The 25,805-nt window shown below is 38.4% G+C and overlaps 2 protein-coding genes across 3 annotated transcripts in view; one reads left to right on the forward strand and one right to left on the reverse strand.

The window, feature by feature from the left end:
* SEMA5A (semaphorin 5A) overlaps positions 1-17,450 on the forward strand; it is an 844,194-nt gene extending 826,744 nt beyond the window's left edge. The window contains exon 24 of the transcript XR_009963244.1: positions 17,410-17,450. The gene's annotated coding sequence lies outside the window, so the exon portion shown is untranslated. The remainder of the gene's footprint in view (positions 1-17,409) is intronic.
* ADCY2 (adenylate cyclase 2) overlaps positions 1-25,805 on the reverse strand; it is a 217,372-nt gene that overhangs the window by 186,245 nt on the left and 5,322 nt on the right. For both annotated transcript variants that reach the window (XM_062610850.1, XM_062610849.1), the window contains exon 2: positions 11,350-11,547. In XM_062610850.1, coding sequence (XP_062466834.1) covers positions 11,350-11,547 — 198 coding nt within the window. The remainder of the gene's footprint in view (positions 1-11,349; positions 11,548-25,805) is intronic.

Below are 25,805 nucleotides of genomic sequence, written 5' to 3' on the forward strand. Positions count from 1 at the left end.
AAAACATGATCTATCTCAACTTTTCTTTCAACCCTGACCTTTTAATGGAATTTAACATACAAATTAATGTCAGACAGGCAACATACTTTCCTTTCCTTGTCAATAACCTCCATCATACAGTAGACCTCGCAGTTTACCTGTACTGGACCTGACAAAGACCCAAAATTGTATTTGATGCTCCTAAATAAATTCCTAAATGCTGAGTAAATTCACATTATTGCAAAGAAGAAAATAAAAAAAAAATCCATGTGTATCTAAGCAAGACTCCAATCTCATCTATGTGAAAGTAATTTAAAACACTGTATTATACTTGTTTATAGACCTGAGCAAATAATATGTACACACTGACAGGAACTGTCATTAGGTAACATATGCAGTCTTAATGGGTAATCAGAGCGTGACATGAAAAAAAAAAAAAAAGACTCAAATCACTACCTCATTTCATTGCAGTAAGATTTTTTTTCTTTATGAAAAGACATTTTCAGGCACATGTGTATTTAATAGGACTTATTTAATGTTCACCATTTCATACAAATATGAAAGACTGTTTAATCCATTTCCCTCCTCACTGTGAATTCTTTGGAAAAAAAAATAAAAAGATGATCAAGAATAAAAACAGCATAATGAAGAAAAATTTATACAACACTGTCACATAAAATGAACAATCCTATTTACTTAGGATCAATTCTACCTCAGATTAACAAAACAAAGTAAAAGTTTTTATTTTTTTTGGGGGGGGGGGGGGGGGCAGGTGAAAGCAGAGCTACAATGTGGTCAAGGGGAGTCAATGACAAAACTTTAATTGAGCCCTCAGGTATTTTGAGCTTGCAACACTATCACCATCCTTAATGACACCTAAAAATTGTAGTTTACAAAAACCTCATAGATACTGAACAAGGCAAAAAATATTGCAAGACTACAGCTGACTGCAAGACAAAAATACAGAGTAATGAAAACAAAACCAATGTATTAGACTGAAGAAAGGCTGTCTTCATTAATAAGTATGAGAGGAGACAACTGTCATGGTAAATACAAGAAGGCGATGCAGACTTAGGAGGAAATATATGAAAGGAAGTGCTGAAGAAGGAATACAAAGGAATTGTGAAATAACCAAAAGAAACAGAAAATAGTCAAAGGACATTCATACCACAAATATGCAAGATGATAGATTACAGAAACCATCTCAAATTGGAATATTACAAAAAGAAAGAAATCTAGAAAGCACTAATGTGTAAAGATATTGCAAATTACAAAACACAAATTACTTTGCAATGCCACATGAAGACATGAGACAGGGAGACAGTAGCTACTAAGTTGTCACTCCACCTGCCATCTTGAATAAGATTCTTGCAAAACAAAGATATCTGCAAATCAGTCAAATGTTGCAGAAATCGGAACATTTAAGAAGAGATTCAAGTTTGCCAATTTAAGCAAAGATAATGCCCTGGTAAGTAAGATATAAAATTTATATACATATACAATTTAGCTAAAAAGTATGCACAGAAAGCAAATAAGAAAAATGTAATCTAGAATCCAATATGATTAATATGTATTCAAGTTCTAAATTACTCGAACTAAGTCTGCCAGAACAATATAATCCAAGAATTTATGATATTACAGAAAATTGACACTACTGAACAATATGTTATTTTACAGCAAGTTTATTTTAAGCTATAAAATCAATATGAAGCTTTCTAGTAATAACAAGAAATGTACCTTTTTCCTAAATGGTTCAACAGTGCATGCTGTGTTGCATGAAATTATGATTACTCTTCTTAAGCCTTGTGAACGCATGTCTGTGGTGGAACAGAGGGTAGGTTTTTTCCTGATAGACTTGAAAAGGTTCTTCTCCCACTGTCACAGATACTGCGTGTAATTCTCTTAGTTTTTGAGTTGCCTTGAATGAAATGTCTAGCATTTCAGGCTGTTGTTTAGGGATAGGGAGGTTTTTTGTGGTTTGTTTGCGGGGTTGGGGTTTGGGTTGGGTTTTTTTAACATATGCCTGCCCCAAATCCTCTAAATCAGTGAAATCTAGCCTGGTCTTTCACTTACACTACTTAATGTTTGCTGTTCTCACCTTGCAAGTTCAGATGAACTGAGATAACTGTGCCTCTTCTGTAAGGATGAGCAACACTCAGCTACTGTGGTCAGATGAAGACAAGCTGATCAGTACTTCTCAGCACTCAAGTACTTTTTATTTTTGCAGAAGAGACAAAGCTTTTAAAAGACAAGCACAATCTAGATTGGTAGCTAAGTTCCTGTTACAGTGACCCAAGAGGCTTAGCTTGTCCACAGTGATGAAGCTGGGAGATGTTTGTCCTTCTCCCTGATTCGAATGTCCTAAACAGTTAATAGTTCCCTCTTGAAAGACTGCTCCTTTTGAAAACTGTCAAAGTCCCCTCGCCTTTCCTGTTCTCAGCCTTTCTTTGATTAACATGTAAATCAGTCTCATACATTACCTAAAGAGGTAGTAAAATCATAAAAGATAAATACTTCTGGGATTGTCCCTCAGCAACACTGAAATGTTTTCTGAGAATTGACTATTATCTCAGTCCATTATTTTTCTCCTTCCTGTTTTTCTAGACAGCCAATTGCTGAATCAACCCAATATAAACATAAAAGTTAGGTCCCAATATACAAGCAACATACAGTGCTTTATATACAAATAATCATTTTATCATATAGAAAAGTAAAATAAAAAATATCACTAAATGAACATGAATAATCTCTTGAAAGCACGTCTGTTTTCTCATTCTCAATAAATCTACCATTTATAAAGCATAATTATGAATATAACTTGCATTTTAATTGTACATTATTCTTAAAAATCTGAATTTAAACACATTTTAAATAATAAAATAACACAATTCCGACATAAGTATATTTTGTGTGTAAGATATCTATACAAAATTATTCATCTAAATTTTAAACATTATAATTTTTTATATGAATATATTAAACATTAGTCTTCTGCAGCTCATACTGAGCAAGCCTTACTTCATGAAATGTATTTCTACCTTTTTATCTTTTCCTTTTGTAAAACTTTATAAACCTAGCACCTTGCTTGTCAACAAGTTCATAACCAGCAGACCATACTGCTTTCTTGCAAATATTAATCAATTTAAGTTAAGCAATGTTTCCTAATATCTGCATAGCACTGTATATTTGTAGACTGGCAGGTGAAACTGAAAGCTATTTCACAGCCAGCATATGGCAAACTGCAAGCACACAAGGGAAAATTCTGCTACCTGCTTCCTGGACTAAAAAAGGAGTGATCCTCTGACAATCCAGATACTAAGATTCACTTTTTTAGCACCACAGTTGTGCCTAAAACTTCATAAAAGCTACAGAAACAGGGAACACCCTCAAACAAGCAAACTGAGGTCTTATGCAGCTTGCAGGAAACATTTTCACCACCCACTTGTTTCTTTGTGTAACAACATACTAGCTAAATTGCTACAGCACTAGAAACCTGCAAACAGAAACGTATAAATGCTGAAAAATGACCGAAGGTCAGGATCTATGATACATCCCCTTCATTATCTAATTCACAAGAATAAAAACATACAATATCACACCAAACAGCCTCGTAAAGGTACAAGCTTTATCATGGCAGGCAGGTAAGCAAAGTCAAAGCGCTCAAACCAAGAGACCCATGCGGTACCATATCAAAAACTTCCCTGTAGGAAGTCAGGTAAACTGTTATATTTCTGAATGGAAAACAATTCCAATTAAAGGCTTACATGGCTACCTTAAATTATACTTGTTAACAGAAGGTTCTAGATAGCTTCTTTAATGGTTCACTGGTAGTTTCATCATACGAGCAATTGTCAAGCAATAGGTACTATGAAATAAATAGATGTTTATGTTTATTTCCTAATGCCAAAGTAATTATTAAGCACTTAAGAAGCCTTACGAATGTCATAAGTTATTAATTTCCATGTGTCATCTGGTCTCTTGACAGCAACATCCAAACAACATTATGACATTTGAAATTTGCATTACTCCGTTTCAGTACTCTCAGAAACGTTAACATTCTTATTGATAAGTGTTATTTTGCATTAGAGAGAAAAATCTTGCCATATTCAGTTTTGCATATTTATCTGAGATTCACATTTTTATCGTACTTCAATGGTGTTACCTTAACGCTTCCCTTAGTAAAATTCATCCACATGACTTGCACAGCAAATATCACACGGCACACAAACTATGCAATAATCTTGATGAAATCTATAATCAGCTCAGCCTTTGTACTTAATTGTATACTCCTGAGATGGAAAAATCACTACAGGAAATGGAGTAAATAAAAATAAACTAGCAGGGAAGCAAAGGTTTCATAAGGTTCTTCTGATCCAGTTTCTCCTGCTTTACTTTACACTAAACATCTCTCATAAACCTTATAATGTATGCCACAAGAGATCAGAAATATAGAATCATAGAATAGTTAGGGTTGGGAATGACCTTTGACCTTAAGATCATCTAGTTCCCCCCCCCCATAGACAGGGACACCTCACACATATATATATAGCAAGATTATTACCCCCGATGTTACGATTCTTGAGACTACTGCTGCAGAAGAATGCTGGAAGGATGAAAGACATTTAGATAACAAAAACCTCTGAACTTCTATAACTTAGAAAATCCATCTCTTCTGGTGGACTTCAGGCACAGGTCAAAATAAATTGTCATTTAAACTAGTTCAGTAGTCCCCAGATGAAAGTAGTGCATAGGAACAGAAACCTAAAAGGATACTCCTGAATCACTGAAGTCCATGCCCTTGCTAATCGAAGACATTTAATGACTCTCTGCTAAGGGCAGCGTTCCACTGTAAAACCAATTCATTATTTTAATTCTTATTATCCTGAGGATATTAGCCACTCCACAAACCAAGTGTTCTACTGGCTATGGGATTTATTCTGATTTCCAGTTTAAATTTTATTAATGGCTGGGTGATTAATTTTCTGGTGTGTATGTGTCAATAGTCCTTTATCTTTTGCAGCTTCTCCTCAGTTTTGGCGTTTGCAACCACAGATTATCTGTAGATGGCAGTCACACCACTCTCAGCATTCTTCTCTTCTGTTGATCTATACCCAAGTCAAGTTTTTCTCCTCTCACAAAAAGCTTCTTTTTCCTGGTGATTTGTGCTCTCTGCATCTGTTCTAGTTTCAGTTTATCTTTCTGAATGCAGGGAAAGAGAAATTTACGTAAGTCATTCAGGTGAGGTTCCATCCTTAGCTGGATACTTTGCCACCATAACCTAATCTTTTCTGGCTGCATATCTTAATGATCCAGTGGTCGCTAATGCTTGTCCTCTTCATTCTGCTTGTCCCTGCTGATTTTCTACTCTGAACTCTCAGCCTATAGCTGAAATTTCTGCCGTTAGCTCCCAAATGCAGGCACATCACATTTCCTATTATTAAATTTCATCTAGCTGCTATTACAGTAGCCCTCAAGGTCGTTCTTTTCTTTCCCATAACATTCTGATCTTTTGATCTATTAGGAATCTTTTAACTGGGTCATCAACAAATTTCATTACAGCGGTGACATTCTGTCACCCCTCCACAAGTAAAAAGCACTAATAAAGGCAAACATTCCCCAGAGAGCCCCCTGAGAATTCAGCCAGCAATCTTCCTCCCGCCTCATACACTCTGAAGTCACACTAGCTGCCATCTACCCTCACCTGCACATACAGTTATTTTAATAACACTCATCTCTTCTAGCAGTGCTTCTAGTCTTCCATTTGGCCATAAAACAGATATTATTTTCTATTTTCTTCTTACAAAATTGCTTTCTCTATTTAGAAAAGAAATCCATTCTGTTTCTACAAAGAGCAATAACAGTGCTTTGCCATGACACACCAAAGGTTAACAATGGCACATTAGTTATACTAACAGGGTGTTCCAAGGCTCCACACACTATTTTACAATATTAAACTACTATATTACTGATTTTCATGACTGGCAGGTCTCTAATAGCTCAGCTTTTTCCTGTCTTCTATACAGATGTAGCCATACCAAACTTGATAAACACATTTAAATGCCTTGCTATTAAGCCTGTGAATTCATATGTCTATTAAAAATTAAGATAAAAATAATCTGCTCTTCTCCTTCCTCATATATAACTGCAAATATGCTTTATACTTGTGGATTGTGGGTTTCTTCCTTTTCTATCACACCTACTCCTAAAGTACAGTATCATCTGCTGGGCAATATTTTCCCATTTCAAACAAGACTCCTGGTTTTCCTGATATCCTTTTCAGGTGACTGTTCACCTCAAAGGGACTGAACCATCCTCCTACAAGATTTACTTCCTTGCCTCGGATACTCATTCCTGATAGTCTGATTAATCTTAAGCTTGAAAAAAATGTCAAGTCTCCCCCACATTCCAGATCCTGAGCCAGCAGTACAGCTGACAGCAACATATCCTCACTCTCCTGTGTTGCAGGGACTTCAGTGACACCTGCCCTGCTCTTCTCAAGCATCTAACTCCTTTTATTTGCACTGCCCAACCATACAACATGTTATTAATACATCAGCACTGACCTCAGATAAGGCAGGTCCCAAGCAAGGTGAGGAAATCAGACCCAATACAGTTCTGTACAAAGAAAATTCTTCCCTTTCTGCGGACCCACTGGTTTGCCCTGCTGCCTGATACAGGAGCTAATTACCACAACTGCAGAAACTCTGTACACGCACTCACCTCTCTGCCTGATATCCTCAGGTACCAGGAGAGTATAAAAAAAAAAAAAATAAGAATTATAAATTCTATGATTCTATGAATACTAATACAGAAAATTTTCCCTGCACTCTGTAAATCAGGGCTGCTTCAGGGCCCAAACTGAACCACTCCATACCAATGCATTAAAATAAAAGGGCTTTAGATTCAGCTCAGAAAGTAGTATTTAGGCTAAAATAGACAAAGCTATTCCAAACACATCACACTCTGGATAATTTTTTTTGGAAACCAGAAGTGTCAAATCATGCTTGAAGTAATTTCTGTGCTGTAACTGAACACAGACAAGGAGGAACACATCTGGTGCCTGGGCTGTGCAAACGTATTTATAATTAAGTAGAACTGAATACCAAATCCAGCAAAGATAGAATTCATTAGGCTAGCATAATGCTGTATAATTACTTCCTTTTTTTATATCATCCACTGTATGCTTTAAGAGCTCTTTTTACCCACTGATATCAATGTGCCATGACATATTTACGTACACCCTGTATAAAAGGTTGAGGAAATGTTAACATGTCAGAGATGACATGGAAAGGCGATTGTTGTACAATAACTACACTGTCAGTGAAACAAGAGGAAACTATTTTAAATTCATTCCCTGGCATGAATGTAACTCTATAGATAGGTACTGGATTTACATTTTGTAAGGAAAGGTGCTCCTTTCTAGAATAAGGACAAGATCTAGCATGACAAAATTAATACATCACCTTTTTCCATCATACTTCCTCAGCTTGCCTGCCTTGCATTACTGGCCCTCCACCGAACACACCATCCACTGATTTCCACACCGACCTTTCTAAGCATCGCCCCGACGTGTTTCCTCACTGAAACTATTTCCACACATTACCGCTCAAACCTTAGATTTGCAAAAAACTGCCAGCAGGCAATTGCTTCTCTGAGCCTCCGCATGACTTCCTTTGCTCTACTTTTTTTCCTACCAACCCTGGCCAGGTATTCTGCAACTCCCACCAGACAGCCCAGCCACCTTCCTGGGCTGTAACACAGAGTACTGCCATCGGCATTGGTCCTATCAAAGCATCCAAATTCCCTGGGACACCAGTGAAACCCCAGGGGCTCCACCACCAAGTTTGGCACTGACAGAAACTTGGGCTGACACCAGTAAGAGCGGCTTGCAATGCTTCTTTAAAAAGTGTGTCAGGTATCAAAGACATTTGCCATCACTGTCCTAGGTTCTTTTTTTCATGTAAAGCCACCGACTACCTCACTAAGGTACTCTCCGTCTCCTTCTCATTGTACTTGCTTCTCTTCATCGACCATATACAGAAGTATAGGACCTACCTAAGAGGTTAGTTGCTAAGGTTAATAATGACAATGCTGCTCTTGGAGATGGGCTTGTGATAATGCCCATGCAGCCCAGCAACAATAATAGCATTTGCATCAGGCTCAGCAGGTGATCGTGGAGACAGCATGGGGCTTACAGACCAGCTCAAGGGATGAAGTAAAACCATCTACAGCTGTGCTGTCTTCCCCTTCAAACACTGGCCAGACACCTACCTGATAATAGCTCTCTCTCCAAAGCTGTAGCTGCAGAGACAAGAAAATGCAGACATAAGAGCAATCTGCAGGGACAGCAAAAACATAGCTGAAACCAATTACGATTTCCACTTATTTCACATCAGCCTACAGCTTTCTAAAAACAAAAAAAAAAAAAAACAAAAAATCCACAAACCAACACTGGCTCTGTCCAGCCACTTCATTTCCAGCCCTCTACTGTTTGTGGAAGTTATTTGAGCTGTGTGCCTGCAGGCTCAGGAGGCACTGCTCTGCATTAAATATATATTGAGTTCATAACCAAAATAGTCTCTCTGAAGTGGCATTTTTATTGTAAACTGAACCTGCTAAAGTTCACACCTAAGTTTCCTTCAGACAACAGAGAAAAACTGCAAACAGCCAAAAGGAAGATTAAAATCATTAAGCCAAAATTTAAAGGATGCAGGGTCATCTTTTAAAGGGAGAAGGCTTGAGCAGAAACAAGAGAATAACATGTTCTTTCTATAAACTGCAGTATACAGAAAGTTTACCTTTCAATAGTTCCTAGTACACCTAAGAAATGCCATATTTTTAACAATCTTAGGACTGAGAAGACATGAACGATACGATGAAAAGAGTATTTTTAAACTCTGCTGGAGCAGGACAAAAGTTAGGCTGTAATTTGAAGAAAAAGAAAGCACGTGTTTAGTAAATAAGTGTGGATGAACTTTTATTTCTTTCGTCTTCATAGTTTTCTAATTAGCTACGTTGACAAAGATACTTTAAACAGAACTATTCCAAATTTTACATCATATTTCTTTTCTTTCATAAAAAAAGCATAAAGGAACAACAAAAGCATCCTAAACCACAAAAATAGTTTTAAAATTCATAAAATGTAAAACTTCAACAAAGAAACTGCCAATGATCACTGAGGAAGGATTTTTTAGATTTGCTTTCACATGTAATGATATGAGAGAACACCAATTGTTCACCTACATATTCTTGATAGAGAGCAATCAAAACACTAGCAGCCCAGGAATACATAGCAGCATTTTACTGCTCACAGCTTTTTCACAAACCTTCAAAAACATCAAACCTGCAATTAGCCTATTGTGTAAGGTGTCAAATGCCCAGAAAGATTCCCATATTTCCGTAGTTTACTCTTAACTGACATCAAGTAAAAGAATACCTACAAAAGTGATCAACAAAACAGCACCACTATTCAAAGGGGAAAAAAAACACAGTTTGGGGAATGCAAAGGGTCCCATTGCAGGGAGTGACGCAACCTCCAATTCCTAGCAGTGGCCAGGGGCCACCCTGGCACAACACCTCTCCTGTCGATGCCAAATGCACAGTGGAGTTAGCCACGTATCTGCAGCCATGTCCAGGCTTCCTGGAAATTCTTGACCACTGTGGGTTGGAGCCTGCACAGTGCTAGACAAGGCAGCTGCCCAGAGCTGGCTGCTGCTGGCAAAGGAATCCATGCAGCTCCCTCCCAGATATCTACTTCTCCAAGCAACACTTGCACACAAAGCAAAAAGCAGACTGGAAATTAGAGGACTTGTGTCCTGGCAACCTGTTGGAAGACAGTGCCTTTCCCAAGGGCTCTGCAGCCCTTCCTGCCTCCCATGGCAGCTGCATCCCTCAGATGCTGTGCAAATGCCTACATTTTTCCTAAGAGGAAAGAAAAGCAGGTCAGACCACCTTCACAGGCTAAATACAACAGCAGGACTGAGACATCAGCATCCCTCTTAGATATCTTTTATGTCCCATGCTATTGAAAGTCATTGTATCTTTCAAATAAGAAAATTTAACTCGGTAGAATTTGCAATGAACAAAAAATATGGTAATTTAAATACCTGCATGTAAGCCTGAAAGCCTAAATATTCTACTGTAACATCCCACAATTGGCAATTAAATAAATCAAAAATGTAAGACCATGTAGATTATCTAGACTTGATATCGCAAAGATACAGGGACTCCCATTGTGAAGTTAGATCTAGATAAAAATCTTACATGTTCTTGTTTGCTTTTTATTACATGCAAGTGTGGCCTGGTTTGTAGTTTCAAATACTTAAAAAGCTAATGAAGAAACCAAAACAAACAGGGAGGCGGTTTCATGGATAATGAATCATTGAACCTACCAAGAAAATGATAACATAAGTCACCCACAAATTTAAGGGCCCCAAAACTAGTATTACCCACATACACCAGTAATTTAAATCATTTGAATTAAAGATTATAAAGGAACTACTTGCATATTTAAAGTTCAGTATTTGCATAAGTCTTGGCAAGATCTGAATAACAAGTCAGAGAATTTGTTTCAAGTCTATCTTAAACACCTAGAAGGCATCCTGCATACAGTACCATCATTTACCGTTATTCTAAAGTCAGGGAATCAGCGTCAAATTTTCAAAAGACATATTTGTATATTTACATGCTTTTTTCCATCCTTTGAAGAGTTTCTCAATTATTATATCAGGAGTATTCACACATAGAGAGGCTTGGGAAATGGGAAGACATGGCAGAACACAGAAGAACCGATCAGGCACGGTGTTAGATATTGCACATCATTTTTTCATATTTCAGAAGTGGTGCTACTAGGATGCAATTATAGTTTTTGGTTTGTCTTCATTATAATTTTTTTTTAAATATGAAGGGTACTTCACTGCTGCTCTATTCATACATTTCCCTAGAAATGTGAGGAAAGTCCAAATCCTTTTTTCTCATGTGTTGCTAGAGAACATCTTGAAGACCACAGAAAACCAACACTGAGAAACTGAACATTTTAAGCTGAAGAAGATAGCACGAGTGGTCTTGAACCAAAGCAGAATTTGCCAGGTTAATTGGTCACTATAAAAAAAATATTCATTACACCAAAAAGTTGAAGACTGGAATCAAATGTTCATTATGCAAAGGAGCTTAAAAAATATAAAAATCCTTCAAATATTTCCCTATCCCAAGTATGTACATCTCTTTGGTACTTATAAATGCATGCAAACACTTAGTTGCAAAAACATTTTATGAGATGTCCCAGAAAAATAAATGTGAATGATTTTGCATAGAATGGTTCCTGGAAATGTACCCAATGGTAGTAAAATTAATAATAATGTCAAGTCTTACCTGGTCCCAGGGACAGATGATTCCTCCGAAACACATAAAGAGATATCCCATGGCAACAAGACATACCCAGACCACCAGAGAAAATACACGAAGCAGCTTCTTAAACACAGGCTCTATGCAGACAAGGATAAATATAGCAAAAAATATTGCTAGGGCCGTTGGAACAGTTATTAAAAACGCCACATGGTCTTCAACTTCCTGGAAACAGAGGAAAATGAAAATGAAGTTAAAACTTAATACATTTAAAGGTCAGACAGAAATCATATACTCTAAGCTGATCACACATGGAGATCCCAGAACGACATGACTGAATATCAAAAGTGGACTGAATCAAAACAGGATTTCTTTCACTGTAAGAAGCTGTTACTTGGAGTAGTAACTTCATAAACAACTATTAACCACACTACTGCATTGTACTTCTTTTACTAAATTGAGCTGCAGGAGGCAGTGGGAAGGCTGTGTAACATCAGGGAGGCTGAGAGGCTGAGAAGGAGTTAGAAAGCTGGTTCCAAGTGCAGACTTCAGTGGACCTACAGCTACTGCCAGTCAGTCAAAAAAGTCCCACACCAGCACACAGGAGGAATAGAAACTTGCAACAGCAAGAACCTGCAGGAGGAAAAGGCTTCCCCTGAAGCACCTTCTGAAGGTGCAGAACCACTTCGCTGCTCTGCAGGCTGAAGAGGAAAGACCTGTCACAACAGGAGAGATGCTGGTGGTGAGTAAGGCAGCCCTCCTTGCCCTTGTGTGTAACAACCAGCACAGCTAGGTGACGGGTGACAGGCAACTTTCTTCTAAGGTGCACTGAAGCATCCGTTTGCTGGCCTGAGGCACTCTCCAGATAGGTGTGCTGCTCACTGGGAGCTCATATCATGGGTGTCACCAAGACTCAGCTAAGCCTTGTACAGTCCACTATTATCTACTGGTGTTGTTTCAGGTGGGCAGCAGTGATACAAGCCAGGAGCAGTCTGAGGAGTATAAGAAAGAATCAAAGAGCAATAATGGACTCTGGAGTGAAGGCAGTTTTTTCATCAGTTCTTCTAGTCAAAGGGAAGAGGGTTGAAAAGGCCAGCCAAATCTGGAACATCAATGAACGGTTACAGAACTGGTGCCACAGCCAGGGGTTAGTCTGCTTAGACCATGGGACTTGCTTTTAGAAACCTTGTCTGTTGGGGACTGACGGAGTCCATCTGTCAGAGAAGCGAAAGAGCATCTTTGGTCATGGGCTTGCCAAGCTGGTGAAGAGAGCTTTAAACTAAAGTTGTTGGGGTAGGAAAACCTCAATCTAACCCACTCCTACTCTGTTGCCAGTGCCAGCAAGAGATCCCCAGAACCTGCAGAGCAGTCACAGGTCAGCAGCAGAACACCTTAAGAGCAGCACAAAGGAATTCCAGGTACTCCAGACAGTAAGTCTGCTTTATCAGGGGTCCAACTTAAATGCTTCTATGCAAATTCACATAGCATGGGGAGGTTGTCAACAAGAGGTTGACGAGACGCTCAATATGACCCAGCAGTGTGCATTTCCAGCCAGCTGTATCCTGGGCTGCATCAAAAGAAGCGTGACCAGCAGGTTGAGGGAGCCAATTCTCCCCCTCTGCTCTCTTCTCATATCAGGAATAATGTGTTCAGCTCTGGGGCCCCCAACATAAGAAGGATATAGACCTGTTGGAACAAGTCCAGAGGAGGTCCATGAAGATGACTGGGGAGCTGGAGCACCTCTGCTATGAAGACAGGCTGAGAGAGTTGGGCTTGCTCAGCCTGGAGATGTAAAGGCTCCAGAGAGACCTTAGAGCAGCCTTCCAATACCTAAACAGGGCCTACAAGAAACTTGAAGAGGGACTTCTTACAAGGGCATGTAGTGATAGGACAAGGGGTAATGGCTTTAAACTGACAGAAGGTAGGTTTAGATTATGTATTGGGAAGAAATTCTTTACTCTGAGAATGGTGAGGCACTGGAATATGTTGCCCAGAGACATTGTGGATGCCCCATCCCTGGCAGTGTTCAAGGCCAGGTCAGACAGAGCCTTGAGCAACCTGGTCTAGTGGAGGATGCACCATCTACGGAACTAGGTGACCCAAACCATTTAATGATTATATGATATATTTGAAGCAGATTAAGAAAACTATAAATCACAATACAGTAATGCACAGGGCCCATAAGACAGAAAATTAAAAGGCAAACCCAATCTGCATTAGTAGAATATTCTTTCTGCTCCAGAATTCAAAACATTTCTGTGATTAGTGTGGTTTGTAGGTGAAATTCAAGCATCTCTACTGAATACTGCAGCTGTCAAAATGCCTCCCAAATCAACTATGTGACCATAACTCCATAAAAGCCTTTTTGACAGTGATATTTGCCAGGCACTAGACATTTTGCTTCTGTTTAAAGTACTTATCTGTAAGGACAGGCTTTAGATTACATATATACATTGTCTCACAGCAGCTGCTTACTTCAAAATGTTCTAACGCCCAGAGTAAGGACTAGAATATAACTTGAAGAGAGATTCAGAATAAATAATATTTAAATTTTATTTACAAAAACTACAGTAATATCTTTAAATCACCTAGTGATGGATGCATTAAAAAATAATAAATATTTGGTTTTATATTCCTGTATGTGATCAAAAGCATCTCTAGCTGAATTACAAGAACACTACATCAAAGACTAGTCATAGGATTTTACTCATTCACCCAGCTGTTATGAATTCTAACAGCCTCATTTGTACCAAAAAGGATTACAAAAGCAGGCCCCAAATGCTACTGCTGCAACTGCATAAAATCCTCCACTAACCATACACTTCATGCAGAAAAGCCTCGTATTCATTTTTCACACTGGTGAAATCTTGGGAACAATTTGAAAGGAGCAATTTGATGATATGTAAGAAACCTAAGCTCAAAGAATTAACATTTCTTTCTCCCTTGTTTTGTAGTTTCTTCCTTAGTGCCCTGATAAGTCTTGTTTATGGATTTTCAACTTAAGTACTTCACATTTTGCTTAAAAGCCTTCTTTTATGTGATTTTTTTTTTCTTTCTTATGCACTTGCTACACTTAGAGCAAAAGTTAGAGCAAAAACAGACTTGCTACAGTTAGAGCAAAACTAAAAATTTACTGGTAGATATGTAAATTTGCCAAAAAAAATTACAAAAATTTACAAATGGTGTCAGCAGTATTTTGTTAGTTGGGGATTTTGTTTGTTTTCCCCAGATTTAATAGGTTTTAGAACCTGACATCTATAGATACACTTGCAGTAAGGTTCTTTCCCCATCGTCTGTTCAAGCTTCTTTTTTTTCCTTGCTGCCCTGACTCCGTGTGCACTGTACATTGCAACCCCCTCCTGCTGCACTGGAGTCTGACCACTCTACTGGCTGCAAACCCAGCACCAACATGCCTGCACCTACTGCAGCACTGGGAAGCCCCTAGTACACATAGACCCACTCCAGAACCTCAAACAACCACCTTCACATTTCAGGAGAAGGGAGAGGAGCTGGGAGGTGCATATTGCCTTTCTGCAGAGCACATTAGCTGCAGTTCTACTCAGCTGCATATGGCCTCTAGCCCAGGACCAGCCACCGTACCACCAGGTTTAAAGCAAGGGAAACACCATGATGAAATTATGTCCACATCTGATTGATTGTGCAGACTGCAGATTATCTTTCATGTACCCTACCCTGCCTGACAAAAGCCAGCCCATCTTTCTTCTTTCTTCCCTTTTAAATATAGGAAGTCACATATTTCAGCAATTATCACAGCACTGATGATCAAATATATGAGCAAAAGAAGAGTCGAGAAGCTGTATGAAATGGTGCTAACTTTGAAATGCAAATGCTAATCTTCCAAAGGCTTTTAAGCACTTGGTAGTTGTACTGAAAACAATTTTACAGGCTTAAAGTTAGGCATAAAGAAAAGTGACCACATGAGTACTGAACTGTACTAAGAAAAATACACGTAATCTTGCATAGTACGAGACAAAATATAAACCTAACTAATAGTAGTAAGAACTACTGATTTATGTCTCCAAATTTTGTGATTTTTGATCATTCCCATCTCTGCAATTTGTTTCAGTGAATTGATTTAATACTGTCACTACCAATGTCAGCCCAGATAACACCAAAAGTATTTAACTTCAGCCTTTGACTTCCGCATTTCTAAGTAGCATTGCAAAACTCTTCTTGCCAGGTCAGAGAAATGAGACCCTCTGCCAGTGACAGGACAACATTAAGCTCCTTGCACCATCTGTCATGCAGTCCAGGTCACGGCACGGCAGGAATCCACAAGCTCCTGTAGGAAGCCGAGACTCGGGAAAACCACAGATTGAAATGACGGCAAATTGGTATTTCAAACCAGTGTGATGCTACACATACACTAGCACGAATAGCCACATGCATTTCAACAGTACACTTCTCCATGTCAGTAAAAATATAAAAGTACTTTACTTTCTAGAATGATCTTGTTTCATAACACATCAACAATATTTAGATTCCAGTTTAGAGCATATGTATGCTCATACAGCTAGATATTTCTATATGTATTCTATCGTTAGATCAATCCCTCAAAATCTTTGTTCCAAAGTAACAGCTAATCAGTCAATTTCCTTTTTTTAAGTGTACACTGATCTCAACTCTTAGCTGAGCCATTTTGATCACTAAATCTAAAATTTAATTTCCACTCTCCCTTCTGCTGGTTGCCTACTGCACAATTTTGCCTTTTTTTTTTCATTTAAATATGTGCAGAGAAAAAAAAAAAGAAAAAAAGACCACAATGTAGCAGCTTCTCCTCACAAGTAACTGTAGGCAACCTCCTTGACTGCAGTGGGACATCACCTCTTTGAGCTGACTACACAATAACTTGCTTGCAGTGTCACAAGCTGATTGCTCTCACCCACACACTGTGTGAATTCTGAAGGAAAACTGAAATTTGAAGGCAGAATAGTACACTTATTAGGCAACTAAAAAACAAGAGAAAACAATTGGTATTACAATTTGGATCCTTTCCAGAAAGCCTGAATGTGTACAGGGGGATTTTTCACAATCCTGCCTTTAAAATACACATTAACGTCAGGTCAACAAAAGCAGACTTGGAAGGCATTTATTTGGAAACTACTTTTAACAGTATTACCCTATTGCTTCACAGGAAATAAATGTTTCTAAAATTGTAACTTTGAGAGAAAGACATTTAAAGCTTTCAGCTTCCTGATCAATATTTGCAACCATCAGTGGGTTAAAAGATGATGTTGGATGCAAAGACAAATCCTGAAGGCTGACTATTCCGTTACCTTAACCATTTCCCAAGGAGGTAGGAAAAAATTCCAAACCAACCCAAAACCCACTACTTTTCCTGAAGTTTTTTTTTATAATCTCAGAATTTAAAATTTACCAGGGGTAGTGGAATTAAAACACCAGCATGTCACTGCCGAAATAATGGCTAAGCCTGCAATACATGGATCTTGCCTGACAGATCTGTCTTCCTGAGTGTTTTCTGTCTTGCTGTCTTTTAGTTACTGACGAAATTAAAGAGTGTACTGTTAGAAATTTTCCCAACCCCATAAATTCTTCAGGAGTATGTGATAATCTTACCATCACTAAAATCTGAAGAATCACTTTCATTTTTCCAAAACCCACAACCTTCTCTCATTCTACAGCCTGTTCTTTCCTTTTCCAGATAATGCCATGCCCTCAGTTTAATTTTAAACAGCAAAGCTGCTGTAAAGCATTTCACTGGTTTATATAAAACCATACAGCCTGACAAAGTACTCTATAAAAGGAACAAACAAGCATTTAAAATACTGGGTTTAGCATAAAGTCCTTTAATATGGTCCCTCATTTTTTTGCTACTTTTTCCTTTATTCATCTACTGGAATTCAACAATCTATATAGAGAGGACTCCTGCTGGGATCTGAAATACCACACGCTTTGAATTAACTCAAACTATTTACTATACCAAATTCCTATTAAAATCACTTTTTACTGAGATCAGTGAAACACTTTCTAAATGTAAATATAAAAACGAATTAGTAAGGTTCTTCAGCCCGCAGAAGAGAAGGCTGCGTGGAGACCTCCTAGCAGCCTTCCAGTATCTGAAGGGGGGCTATAGGGATGCTGAGAAAAGACTTTTCATTAGGAACTGCAGTGACTGAACAAGGGGTAACAGGTTAAAACTTAAACAGGGGAAGTTTAGATTGGATATAAGGAGGAAATTCTTTACTGTGAGGGTGGTGAGGCACTGGAATGGGTTGCCCAAGGAATTTGTGAATGCTCCATCCCTGGTGGTGTTCAAGGCCAGGTTGGACAGAGCCTTGGGTGACATGGCTTAGTGTGAGGTGTCCCTGCCTATGGCAGGGGGTTGGAACTAGATGATCTTAAGCTCCTTTCCAATCCTAACTATTCTATGATTGTTTAACAATGACAGGGTGATAAGCAAAGGTTCAATAAGCAGCTTAGAAAATGTGTTAAGGAATTCAAAGAAATGGGGAAATTTTAGGAATAGGGAAGGAGCCTCTAAAAGGCAGCCAAGTTTAATCTAAATGAGAAAAGAATGAGTTTGCAGGCACTTCAAGGGTCATCAGAAAACATTAAAACTGAAGAAGTTATAGAAACACAGTACGTGGTTTAAGAGAAGCATTAATGTCATGGAGACCTGTATATCTCAACTAAAGGAAAGCACATAAGTTGATTAAACTCAAGCTGGAAGAAAGTGGTAAAGCCAGAACCGACAGATAATTTCAAAAAAATTTTGCAGAGAAATAAAACACCCAACTGAAAGCATATGCTCTTCTATATAAACACCAAAAGCCTAAGAAGCTAGATGGAAGAACTAAAATGCCTGTTGTTAAAGCAACAGTATTTACACAGTAGTCTTACTGAAAACTGGTGCAAAAAAGACCCCCAGGAGACTACTGGCAAAGCAGAAAAGCCTGAAAACCATACACTTCAGCAGGGATTGACGAAAGGTTTATATTAACAATCTAGGAGTACCAACAATTAACATAAAGTTCTTATGAACCAAAAAGCTACACTGAACAAGGAAAAGGTTATTAAAAAAAAAAAAAAAAAAGAATGACCTAGAGGACATCCTCCAACCAGGATGGAAACTACTTGAGCTTCTAAGAAATGCAGAGAAAAGAAAGTCAAAGAAGAAAACACAACAGGTTAAGGGATAATTCAGTGACTCAGTTAGACTGGTTAAGGATCACAACAGCAGATGGAAGCTGAGACCACTGCCTATGTCTCATGCACAGCTGAAAACCAAAACAAAGATGTAAAGAAACAAACAAAAAACCACCCATACGAAGAAAGAGAAACCTTCAATCTAATCTCAAGAAGTGGAAAGAACATGGCTCATAAAAAATTACTATTGAGAAACTGTTTTCTAACATTGACAAAACTTATTAATCAAGCAAAAGACAAAATCCATGCACTAAAATTGAAAGGGGGAGCTAGAAGTTTACTTATTAAAATCTTTCTAGTTGGCCTGAAGACACTGTAAAACTCAGAGGCACAGGCCAAAAGCTAATCAATTCCAAAAAAAATACTTGAGAAAGACCAAAACACAACCAAAATGCCTGAACAGCCAAGCAAGGAAGTTTCTGAAAACTATCTTAAAAAGATAATAAAAAAGATCATAAAATGTATCTGAATTAATATAAAGACTCAGTAATGCAAGCCAAGAAAAGAGCTGGAGAAGTCATTTTTAAAAGCATAAAAATAAGTAACAAATTATTATTTTTGAAACTTAATAAGAAGTTGGCAGCCTGATAAAGTATTTCTGAGAAAACAGATGAAGCAGGTACTAAAAAGAACAGCTAGAGAAGAGCAGACTGTAGCAGAAAGGGGTTGCTGGGGTTTTTTTTGTATCTGTGTTCAGCATGTGGTAATTCTCATTCCAAAATACTTTATACAGGGGAACACATCAGAAGATCTGTCTCAAATTGAAGTATCAGTATAAGGCATTAGAGAGAAAAGAACCACCACAAGGAGATAAGGTTCACCAGAAAAGGCCAATGGGACTCAAAGGAGAAATAGCCAAAACTGTAGTAACACATAACTGCTACCTAAAAGTGCCCCAGTATCCAAAGACAGGAATATGAAGTGACTCCAGTCTCCCCTGGGATCCCTCCCAAAGACTGAGGGGAGTACCAATAGGTCTGGTATCTATCCTGGGAAAATTTGTCAAAAACAAAGGTCCCAAAGTGCCCACAAAAGTCCTCAATAATCCTAGGGTATATGTTTTTCAGTATATCCATAAACAACTTGGGAAAAGGGGTGAATAGCAATCTGACAAAGATAAGGGCCAACTTAAAAGAATCTCATAATAGTCACTACTGAGCAAGAAAACGGCAGATGAATTTTAGGGGACATGTATGTGAAGTAATACAGCTCAAAGAAAACAATTCTTATTTTATACACACGACAACAGGCTCTTGGTTGACTATTAACACTTAGAAATGGAGATATCTGGTGTTTATCATAGGTAGACCTGTGAAAACTTCACTTTGGTGCTCACCAGCAGTCAAAACCAACTCAAAATGCAGAACATGGGAAAAGAATAAAGGAGAACATCATAATGCCACCTCAAAGCATGATGAACACTGTAAACAATTCTGGTCCTACCACCACCACTTCCAAATGAAAGGAAAAGAAATGGAAAAGCCAAGTTTCCAAGGACAGTCAAAGCTCTAACACAGTGGCTAGATACTGATGGAGTAACATTTGTAACATTTGTATTTAAGGTTTCTCTTCTCTGCATGTTCTTTGGTACTGCTCTTTTGATTTTCAAAGGTAGTGTCCATCTCAGACCAACAGGGAACAACCTCTAACTGAGCTACCCACACTCAAATGTGTAGCAAATATGTAGCCAGGGAACCCCATGAGCCTGTGACGATTCCTACTATATCATACAGCATTCGAGAGAGATCAGACACCTATCCCTGCCAAAAACATACTTAGCAGAATCAGGAAGTGTGTGCTTGTGTATTTTATATACATGAATATGCCCTGTGCAAACCTCATGCACCCAACCTGAACAGTAAGCAGCTCTTCCCATTTCTTTATACATCCTCACTTGTCATATAGACAGCTTTCTCGATTTATCTTCCATTGATTTGCATCCTCTAATATCATTAACTGCATGTCATATAGAATCTGTCAGTGCATACTACCATTTATTTAATAAGCAGGTGTTCAGAGGGCTCACAGGGGTCAGGAAACATGAATGGTCCTGTCATGCTTTTCATCCTCCAGCACCACCTCAATCTTCTCTCAGGCTGTCAATTACCAAAGGTAGCTAGCTCTACTTTAAGTCATTTAACAGCCTATGAAAAAAAAGATGGTTCAACCCAGTTATTAGTGGCTACAATACTCAGCTGGTGCACTTACAAAATTGTCCTATCCAATGGCACTAGCTAGCAGCCAAAGAAGATAACCATGTTCCAGAGAGCAATGACAGTTAATTACACTCTGCTCCCTGAAGTGTCCCTTCAGAACAGGGCTGAGACAATATGCAGCAAAGCCAGAAAAAAGTTTGTACCTTGATGAAACTAATTATTTCAGGCTCCACAGCTAATTAGTGCCTACTCACATCATTTAGAATATTTGTAATGTAAATGTAGTGATCAACATATTCTTCTTTCATGCTTTATTCTACACATACTGGTTCTGAATTCCTCTCCGAAGATGCAGCTTAATAACTTAGTTTAGCTGGTTTTTCAGATGTTCTCAAAATCCTTCCTCCTCTTATTTTCAAAAATAATCTTAAAGAAACTCTCCAACAAATGCAGCTACTATTTATGCAGCATCCAAAAATGTGGATACATGAAGATAAATTGAGCAAAACGCTTATGAAAAATTTATGCTTTGCAGTTAAATATATTCAAAATATGTCATTGTTGAAAGAGCTCCATCAGTTAAACATTATGGATAATAAATTACTTCACAAGACTCAAAGACATGTTTTTCAGATTAAACTGCACTGTAACACAAAAGTGAAATTATGGCCTTCCTTATACTCATATAGACCCGTGGAAGTTAATATTCATTTGATTATTTGAGCTGTTTAATACCGAGTTACATATTTGGACTGTCACTTTTATATGGAAGTTAAAAGGTGGCTTTTCCTCATCATTTTACTTCTGACATAATTATTTGAGAATCTGGGTGTAATCAAGAAAAATGTCAAGATGGAACTTGCTTAAAAGTAAGGATCAGAAACTTTGAACCAGGGAGCACATATTCAGCACATTAAGAACCAGTGTTCATTTTAGAGGTCTGGTTAATGAAGAAAAAGGTAAGCTTAGAATTTTTTCTCTACTGAGTTTTTTAAAAATAGATTTTGCCACAATAGTCCAGAGATTTAACATATCGGCATAATAAGGTAACATGAAAAATAGTTTTAATATCAAAAAGTCACTACTGTCATTGTGTAATTACTTTTCAAGTTTTTCCTAAGGTTTTGTAATTACTTACAAAACACAGTTATTATTATAGAAAATGTTCTTAAAGTTTACTCCCATAAGGACACTTTCCGCACTCTCATATGTCTCTCAGTTCAACTAACCTCAAACCCAAAGAGCTTTCTTATTTCATTTCTGACTCCAAAATCAAGCTCATGTTCTGCAATGGGTATTACTTCTACAGTGATAAAATTTCAAATAAAGGTAACTACACATTAACTTACATTTGAAATATAACCATGCCAAAATAAAAGCTCTATAAAGAAGCAAAACTTCAGACACATTCATAGGAAACAGATAAAAGAAAGATTCTGCAAATACAGACATTTCTATTTAGCATTAGCTGAGGACTTATTTAACAAGTATTGTTACCCCATTGCATTAAGGCACACATAAGAAAATAGTAAAAATCAAAGTAATGGGTAAATTCTTTCAGTGATAAACAGACTTAAAGAAGTGCCTAAAATCCTACCATCCACCAATCAGATTTGGAAGTTACCTGGGCTTGCTGGAGAAGAAAGTAAGCCCAAGTGAGAAACTGTGGTCACTTTCAGGCACAAGATAACAGGGTGCCAATAGGGATTACAAGAGCAGTTACTGATCTGGAAAACCTACCACCTTCTAGGTCTTGACCAGAGCAGGCTGTGCTCAGACCACTGTGCCATTACAAGACTACCACCGTGGCTGCATCAAAGAAAGAGAGCCCAATCACCTTCCAGGGTTTATAAAGCAAAGAGGAGTGACTTATGAGGAACAGCTGAAGGAACTGCAGTTGTTTAGCCTGGAGAAAAGGAGACCTGACTTAAGGGAGACTTTATTGCTATCTCTAACTACCTGAAAGGAAGTCGTAGCAAGGTGGGTGTTGGACTCTTCTCCCAGGTAACAAGCGATAGAACAAGAGGAAATGGCCTGAAGTTGCAGCAGGTGAGCTTTAGATTGGATATGAAGAAAAAAATTCTTCACTGAAAGGGTTATCAGATATTGAAACAGGCTGCCCAGGGAAGTGGCTAAGTCACCATACCTGGAGATACTTAAAAGACATGTAGATGTGGTGCTTAGGGACATGGTTTAGTGGTGGACTTGGCAGTGTCAGGTTAATGGTTGGACTCAGTTATATTAAGAGTGTTTTCCAACTTAAATAATTCTATGATTCTGTCAGAGTGGGAACACCAGCACTCAGGTCCTGAGCCAAGTTCAAAGAGCATCTGTTTTCCTAACACACCTCGTAGGAGAAAGAAAGTGTCCGAGTCTTCTACCTGAATTCAGTCTTGCTGGAAAAAAAAAATGGGGGAATCTAATCTTTCTAGAACTTTCCTGCAGGGCGGACCAAAATGCTAGTAAACTGGAGATAGGGATGGGGAAATTTACGTGGAATTGGAAGCACAGCAATCCCACTTGTCCAGGCAGTGGGCATTTCTACTCTGCATGCCACAGCATTTAGGGTCTTTAAGAGGTTCTACACCACACAGTACATCTGCTTGAGGAGACAGATGGAAAAAGCAAGTTCTAACAACTTTTGCAAACCCCAGTGAGTGGCTCTGAAAAGCCATTGGTCCACTTGGGATCTCATGGGGCTATCCAATGATCAAACACCAGACTGGTTGTACCTGAAGCTATAAGGGAAACATATCCAGGCCAGATCATATCTTACCTCAGCTGCCCTCCAGAGCACACTATGAGCATGCAACCAGAGGCTATCTAGAGCACATCTTCCAGGTTAGAGAAACTTCAAAACTAGAAACATGGATGGTCAAGAAGTAGATGCTCACACAACAGACCTGAGGGCAAGGCTAAGAGACTGATGGGTACTGCTTCCTCTCGTCTCCCAAGAAGGAACAGCAAGGAACTTTTACATCACATAATCACCACTAAGAACAAGAATTCTGTTTATAGAAAAGAGATAAAACATTTCTATACAGGTTGGAGAAACAGACAACTGGGAGGATAAGTGTAGAGACAGCCTCACACTCCTCTGCACAGATGGTGCAACAGTCACTTGAATTTTCAGCATCATCTGAAATTCAGTGTCCGGAGGTTGCTTATTCAAGATATAAAAATAAAAGATCTGGAGAAGAAAATGTGTGGAGCCATTTTTGGTTTGGGGTTTCTTTTGAGGTGATATTTTTTTTTAAATAACATCAGGAATGATACTCAAATGAAAAAACAGAAGGCAAAGGAAAGGGGCAGAACTGTGCTAACTCGCTTTTTTTTTTGATGTACAGTTCCCCAATCCAGAAGTTTAATCTGTTGCTATCTTCCCACCATCATATATCAATAAGGCTTGAGCTGACTCTTCTTTCTGAAATATGCAGAAGCCACTGTGGCAGTACTTAGTTTGTCTGGGATCACAGCTTGGCTTGCCATGAAATACTACAGGTGTTTAGCTACATTTTGTTCCCATGGTGCTGGCACACCCAGCTGCTCAAGAGATTTGCAGATCACTTCTGTCTGTGTTAAATGTCCATGCCATTTGGCATGGCACTCCAGTCTTGGACTGATTCATGGTACAGTCTGGAAGATTCCAGTGACTTCTACCGTTATAACAAGGAAGCTTTCTTATTCACAGCATAAATGCAGAGACTGAGATCTCCGGTTAATGTCCTTAATCTGGGCAACCCCTTGAAGCCTCAACCAAAGAAATCTGTTCACCATTTTTATAGCAGTTCTAAGGTCCCCCCAAATGGGTCAGATATCTTTGTCCACAAGGAACTTCGAACCAACTGAAAAACTTTTAAGCAAGATAAGCTGACAGGTATTCACAGGTCCATGGCAGATCTACTATGAAGGTGCCAATACATGATTTGTGAATCCACATACCTGGCTTGACGCTGATAAAGACAGCATACAATTATAGCCCAATATATCATCTGCCTTATTCCCACTGCATCTCAGTAAACAATAGCTCTAGTCAGTATGTCATTTTTGTCAACTGCACTAATGATTAGGATTTGTGGATCCACAATTTTGAGTCACAATATGTGACATTAAATAACCTTTCCACTGCCAGGATATCCACAAAACATTCATTTATTAAGGTTACAGTTCAAGACTAAGTATTTTTCCGACATAGCCATACCTATGGTTTTATCCAGTACTTATTCAGCATTCATGTTATTAAATATGAAGGATAAAAAAACAGGTATGCCACCAGCATGTCTTTATCTCGATGGCTCACTGTTTCCAGACTTGTTAGGGACTGGCAAATGAGACGAGCTTTTAGCAACATTAAAAGTAACTACAGATGTACTGGGAGAGACATTAAAAAAATAAAACAAAGAAAGGCCCAGACTGATGCAGTAGGGAGAAATGAAGCGAGACACAAAGCTAGGCAATTCCTGCTTCAGACAGGAAAATGCAGCAAACTTGGGCCTAACTACAGAGGTAACACTGACTACAAAAGTTGCGTTCAGACAACCAGAAATACTACTGGAAGGAATATTGGGCAGGGATGGCAATATCCTAAGATTGTATCAAATAGGTAGCAACTAGAGCTGCCAAATAGCCAGCAGCTATAGCTGGAAGAATATATTGTAATATGGTGCCTAGAGACAAGACATAGAAACATAGGATTTCCTCATGGAACATTTCAAAACAGGACGTGAAAGCAGAAATGTATGAACAATTATAGTGGGAATTATGTAAAGAAAAGGTATTATAAATACACTAATGTTTGTTTTGAATTCTTCCTCATCTTGGTAGTAGCAATAATCTGGCAGAATGAGTTTAAGAAGAGGTAGAATACCTCCTGGGCACAACAACCAGGGCATCAAGCATGCAAACAACCCTGTTTCTGCTTGTCCTTCAATTAGTGAGGATTTTCCCACCTCATTACCTTTACTGTGACTTAGCTTTCTTTTTTGGGGGAATGCATAAGCTGGAATTTGAAAACAGTATAGCAGATGCTTTGGCTTACTTTCAGTCTGCAAAGATTCCAAGGAATGCTTTCAGACCTTGGGTATTCTTGTACTTTGGGAAGACAGTTGGTGCTCTTAAAACAAAACAAAACAAAAAAAG

The sequence above is a fragment of the Pezoporus occidentalis genome, unplaced genomic scaffold (genome assembly GCF_034315485.1).
Source record: "Pezoporus occidentalis ecotype Australia unplaced genomic scaffold, CSIRO_AGI_Poc_V1 ctg15, whole genome shotgun sequence".
Classification (NCBI taxonomy): domain Eukaryota; kingdom Metazoa; phylum Chordata; class Aves; order Psittaciformes; family Psittacidae; genus Pezoporus; species Pezoporus occidentalis.